This window comes from Bison bison, unplaced genomic scaffold (genome assembly GCF_000754665.1).
Source record: "Bison bison bison isolate TAMUID 2011002044 unplaced genomic scaffold, Bison_UMD1.0 scf7180017863885, whole genome shotgun sequence".
Taxonomy (NCBI): domain Eukaryota; kingdom Metazoa; phylum Chordata; class Mammalia; order Artiodactyla; family Bovidae; genus Bison; species Bison bison.
Genome location: NW_011494457.1, coordinates 429,109 through 435,113, shown reverse-complemented (window position 1 = coordinate 435,113; position 6,005 = coordinate 429,109). Strand labels below are relative to the sequence as shown.

The following is a 6,005-nucleotide window of genomic DNA, read 5'->3' as shown; positions in this document are numbered from 1 at the left end:
CGTCTCGTCCAGGCAGCTCAGCTGGGACTCGGCCATGGCGCCCCGGCCCCGGCCCAGCCGCGGCACCCGGTCCCACCGCCGCACCTGAAGCCGCCGAGGGGCGGGGCGCCTCACCTGGCCGCGAGGGCGGCCAATCCGGCGCGGGCCCGGGCGCGGGAGCGGCCGTCGGGCGGGGAGGGGCGGCCGCGCCCTCCGCCTCTGCAGGCGCGAGCAGCGGCGGGCGACCTCGGCTGGGCTCCGCTGGGGACGCGGCGAGGCCTAGGCCTGCGGGGGCCCAGCCCGGGGCGGGAGCTCCAGAGCCGGCAGGAACTTGGAGCCGGGCCGTACTTAGACCCACGTGCGGCCTCTGGCCCGCTTCCGCCTCCTGGCCCTGACCCTGCAGTGAGGGACCTAACCCTTCCTGCCACCGAGCCGGCCAGACGCATCCCAGGTGCGCTTCCATTTTTCCGGCTGGTAGGGCCTGGAGCACGTGGTCTAGCCAGGGCGTTTCTGGGGTGGCCGACCTGATCACTACTGCCCCGTTGTGGGGGGCGGGGCGGGAGGCCTGTGCGAGGCCATACTTATGTGAAGGCCGAGGAGGGGCGGTTGATGTGCAAAAGCGAAATGCTAATAAAACCCCCAGATCCCCCTACCCACATGTCAGTTCTGAGAGTAGAGGCCTCCAGGGGCTGAGTATTCATTGGAAGGACTGATGCTGAGGCTGAAACTCCATCCAATACTTTGGCCACCTGATGCGAAGAACCGACTCATTGGAAAAGACCCTGATGCTGGGAAAGATTGAAGGCGGGAGAAGGGGACGAAAGAGGATGAGATGGTTGGATGACATCACCGACACGATGGACATGAGTTTGAGTAATTGTGATAGACAGGGAAGCCTGGCCGTGCAGCAGTCCGTGGGGTCGAAAAGAGGGCACACAACTGAGAGACTGACCTGAACTGAGGAGCAGTCAGTCCAACACCTTCACAAGGACAAAAATTTCTTTAAAAAAAAAAAAAAAGCCACCCAAGCACAGCGAGGATGTAAGCACCAGCAGTGGAGCTTTCTCATTTTATTTTGAAGTGGTGTCTGAGCACGTGTGTGTGTGTGTGTGTGTGTGTGTTGGGCAAGATAGGCAACCAATTACTATATTAGTGATTTAAAATATGTTTGAGCTCAAGGAAAGGACACAAGCATACATACACACTCACACACGTAACCACCACCAGCAGCAGCTCTGCTGTTTCCCACTGGATTAAGTATAATCTTCTTAGTCATTAACATATTATTTTGTTCATGCACTGCTGTACAATTTGATTCTCCACATTCAAAATATTTTCAGATCATAGCAACCAAAGGTTCATGGTTCTCTCATTTTATAGCAAAGCATCTTAGCGCTGGAAGCAGCTTTAGAAACTAATTCAAACCCCTCATTTGACAGATGAGGAAATTGAGGCCTGGAAACCTGTGGTTTGCCCAGATCTCCCTGAAAAGTAGAAGCAGCACGTGGGGAATATTATGTTCTCTGTGTCTCGGATATCTTTGCCCTACATCACAGCCACCTTTGCCCTTTCTACTTCTCTAGTGAAATGACAGAAGGTTACTGGGGCCATGGTTTTAACCCTGGGGATTTTGAAAAGCTTGCCTAGTATTTCCGGGTCTTCCTTTTGATGGCCTGGAAAAATGAGGGTTATATTTGCAAATATATGCAAATTTTGTGGCCAGTCAGTTCTAGCATGCTGTATAAGGTCAAGAATGGTGAGCAGAGACATGTCCATCATCTCACCTGTGTCCTCTGCTACTCTTGGGAATTTGAAGATCCCACTCCTAGGAACACTGAAATATAGACAAATTTCACCTTTAGATGGGAGAGCATTTAGTTTGTTTTCTAATAACTTGAAGCTCTACAAGATGCCAGACTCTCTGCCCTGGGGATACAGAGGAGCTCAGAGCAGTGGGAGGAACAGAAAAACACACAGGAGGATAACACAGGTGTGATGAAAGTGCTTTTAGTAAACTGAGTCAGCAGTGCACTGGGAGCAAACATTTACTCAATGCTTACTATGTGCACACAGTGGGTGCTCAGTACAGATTTCTTTTAAAAGAATGAAATTAGGGTCAAAAGAAAGGGTGTGGGAAGCTGTGGGGACTTTTAGGAAACAAGAAATTAATCTGCCCAGTGGGATGTAGGTAAGAAGGCTTTTACCCAGCAGGAAGGGGTTTTGAGTGGAGCCCAAAAGGAAGAGAAGAAGTCAAGGGGGAGAAGGGGAGTGAAGACATTCCAGGGAGAGGGAGTTGGGATTGGATGCGGTCGGAGCGTCATGCTGGCATAAGGCGCATTTGGGTTCAGGCTAAGATACTTAACCCTCAGAGCCTTAAGTGTCCTCATCTGCAAAGTGGGATAACAATGCTGACTCCTGTGACCTCCCAGATTGTTTTAGGGACTAAATAAGATCACATATTTGCTTTAATCAGCACTTGTGACTGACTAGTAGAAAGTAGTTTATAACAACACTTCTAAAACTTAATTGTGTGCAGTAGTCACCTGGGGGGGATCTTGCTAAAATGCAGGTTCTGATTCAGTTGGTCTGATATGAGATCTGAGAGTCTACATTTCTAGGAAGCTCCCAGGTAACGTTCGTAATGGTGGTCCATAGACCGCATTTGGCATAGCAAAGATTTCAGAAGCCAGTGAAGAAGAGTGCAAACTTTCATGTCAAAGAGTCCTGGAATGGAATCCCACTTTCCTGGTATAAGCTGTGTGTCCCTTTCTGAGCCTTGGTCCCATCAGTGGTATATGGGCAGTAATAGGTCCTACCTAACAGAGCTGTAGGAGAAGGAAATCTAGTTAATCGATACTCACCACTTAGTGGAGTGTCTGGCACAGCGTAGCAGCCAGTAAAGGGTAATTAGCATGGGAAGAGGAGACTGGAAAGAGACAGACCTTGGGACCAAATTGTGGGGACCTTGACTTTAGATCTTAGTCTATAGCTAGGGGAGCCATTGGAGGTTATTATGAGACTAATATGGTCATAAAAAATTGCAGCAATTACTATATGACAGGCACTGTGCAAAACACATATCATTCAAATACGCTCATGTAATCCTATTAGAAAAATTTTTATTATCCTCATTTTACAGGTGAGAAAACTGAAACAGAGAGGTTCAGTAGCTCATTCTAGGTCACCCAGCTGCTAAGTACAAGAGCCAGGGTTCAAACCCAGACCACATGACTCCGGGCTTGCCTACCTACCCACCTTGCTGTACTGCCTCTGTTGAGAATGCTAGAAAGGGACATTTTAAAGAAATGGAATTTCCCTTGTTTAATAGTTTATCCATTCAACAAAAATTTGCAGAATGCATAGCATTGTGCTGAGGGTCAGAAACCACTCATTCATTTACCAAATCTTTATTGAGCCTTAATAGACACCAGGCTTCCCTGATAATTCGGTTGGTAAAGAATCCACCTGCAATGCAGAAGATCCTGGTTCGATTCCTGGATGGGGAAGATCTGTTGGAGAAGGGATAGGCTACCCACTCCAGTATTCTTGGGCTTCCCTGGTGGCTCAGCTGGTAAAGAATCTGCCTGTAATGCGGGAGACCTGAGTTTGATCCCTAGGTTGTGAAGATCCCCTGGAGAAGGGAAAAGCTATCCACTCCAGTATTCTGGCCTAGAGAATTCCATGGAGTGTATAGTTCATGGGGTCACAAAGAGTCAGACACGACTGAGCGACTTCCACTTCACTTCACAAACACCAGGCTGTTTTAGGGACTGAGGGTACAGCTTTGAACAAAACCAAGTCCTGGCCCACGTGGCGCTTACATTGAACTAAGTGACTTAGATATGAGTTGTGTTCTCAAGGAGCGCAAATATCATGTGACAAAACTTGGAATTGGACAGAAGGTTAGAATCAGAGTAGAATATTCTAGTAACAGTTCACATTGGGAAAAGGCTTTCCTAGATCTAACTGCTATGAAACACACAGTGGTCTTCTCAGGATATTCCCCTTTGCATACTAATGACATTTATTCACCAAGTGTTTTCAGCAGTCGGCGTATACTAGGTAGCATGCCACTGAGAATGAACGAGAGGAAGCAGATGTGATGGCTTGTTGCCCTGGTGGTTCCCTTGGTTTAGCTGGGAGTCAAATACCTACAGTCATCTTTACAAGGCAGGGTGATGTGACCCAATGGCATTCACAAGAAAGGTTACAATGGAGGCGCTGTTGAGTATAAGGCATCTTGTGAAGGAGATTACTGTGAAGTGCTCCATTCTAATAACTTGAGGCTCTGGGAGGCGAGATGTCCTGTTCAAGGCTGTTGTTGTTGTTTAATTGCTAAGCTGTGTCCGACTCTTTGCCACCCCCGTGGACTGTAGCCCGCCAGACTCCTCTGTCCACAGGATTTCCCAGGCAAGAATACTGGAGTGGGTTGCCATTTCTCTTTCCAAGGGGTCTTCCTGACCAAGGGATTGAACCCATGTCTCCTGCATTACCAGGCAGATTCTTTAGCACTGAGCCACCAGGGAAGCCCTTATTCAAGGTTATCAGCCAGTAAGTGCAAATGACGGTGCGCACATCCCTGAGGCCTGATCCCCTGCAAGAGTTTTTAGACACCTTGTTTTTGTTTAGTCGCTAAGTCATGTCCAACTTTGTGGCCCCATGGACTGTAGCACACCAGGCTTCCCTGTCCTTCACCATCTCCTGGAGTTCACTCAAACTCGTCCATTGTGTTAATGATGCCGTCTAGCCATCTCATCCTCTGTCATCCCCTTCTCCTCCTCAATCTTTCCCAGCATCAGGGTCTTTTCCAGTGAGTTGGCTCTTCGCATCAGGGGACCAAAGTGCTAGAGGATTAAATACCTTACCAGCTGGTCTATGGCCATACCACCCTGAACACACCCGATTGCATCTGATCTCAGAAGCTAAGCAGGGTCAGGCCTGGTTAGTACTTGGATGAGAGACCTTACTAGCCAAGAAACCGATTCTTTTAGGCACAGTCCTGATCTACCTGGTGTCTGTGGACACCCCACATAACAGTGACACCCTAGGAAAGCCCCTGGTCCTCTACCGGTCCCTCCAGACCTGTAGAGTGTCCAGTGTTTCCCTGAACTAGGTGGGGCCCACCACGGTTGCATCTCTTCCAATTTCGGGAGCCACCTTGCCCAAGGTGACCGCGCCTTCCTGAGAAATTATGCCTCCTCCGCCCATTCCCTGCGGGCCTCCTTCTCCCCTGGCAGCCGCCTCCCCCTCCGCCTGGGCTCCTGGCTCTCACTCGCCTTCCCTCTCCCCGCACACACTGCCTGTCGGGTGTGCAGTCGAGATCTGACACCTTGGCGTTCACATTCATTGTAGCTGCGTTCATCCCTGCCCATGTCTATGTTCCCAGGCCCGCCTGTGTAATCCGAGTCCCAGAATAGCCCACTCATGATATATTCTTAGATAAGCTTCCCAGAGCTGACTTTTCCCCACCCTGCTCTGTGGCAGTTTGTGTCATGAGCACCTGTTATAAAACTTTGGGGGCTTTCTCACGCCTCTGTGAGATTCGTGCTTACTGCCTGTTCCCGGAGAGGATGAGAGAGGAAGAGGAGGCGGTTACAGCTGGGGCTGCGAGGAGGAGGGTTTAGATCCTGGGGCTGAACCAGCTGAGCAGTTTCACCTCTGGCCTGCTCTGCGGACTGGAGAAGCGAATGCACCCAGGCCTCTCCCCTGCCATTCAGGACCCATCTCAGGCTTTCAACTGTTGGTTCAGGACTGATTTGTGGCGTACTGATTCTGGACCAGGCAAGTACCTGCCCTCCCCAACCTCCAGACTTGGTTGTATCTGCAGCCTTGGAAACATACAGGCTCCTATTCCCAACTGATTTGCACCTGCCCCTTCTTCCCGACTCTCTGGCCTCTCTGCACCTCCCCACCACTCCTTCTAGGCTTCCTTTGTCCATCCCTTCAATGTTGGCAGCCCTCAATGCTCAGCCTTGGCCTTCTTGGTTTAGACCTCAAATGCTCCAAGGGCGCTCCCACCTCCCTAG

At 50.1% G+C, this 6,005-nt stretch overlaps 1 protein-coding gene across 1 annotated transcript in view; it reads right to left on the bottom strand.

Moving 5' to 3' along the window:
- Positions 1-442, bottom strand: part of FAM83F (family with sequence similarity 83, member F) — a 28,502-nt gene extending 28,060 nt beyond the window's left edge. The window contains exon 1 of the mRNA XM_010833753.1: positions 77-442. Within this exon, the coding sequence (XP_010832055.1) occupies positions 77-442 (366 nt within the window). The remainder of the gene's footprint in view (positions 1-76) is intronic.
- Between the last annotated feature and the right edge of the window lie 5,563 nt (positions 443-6,005).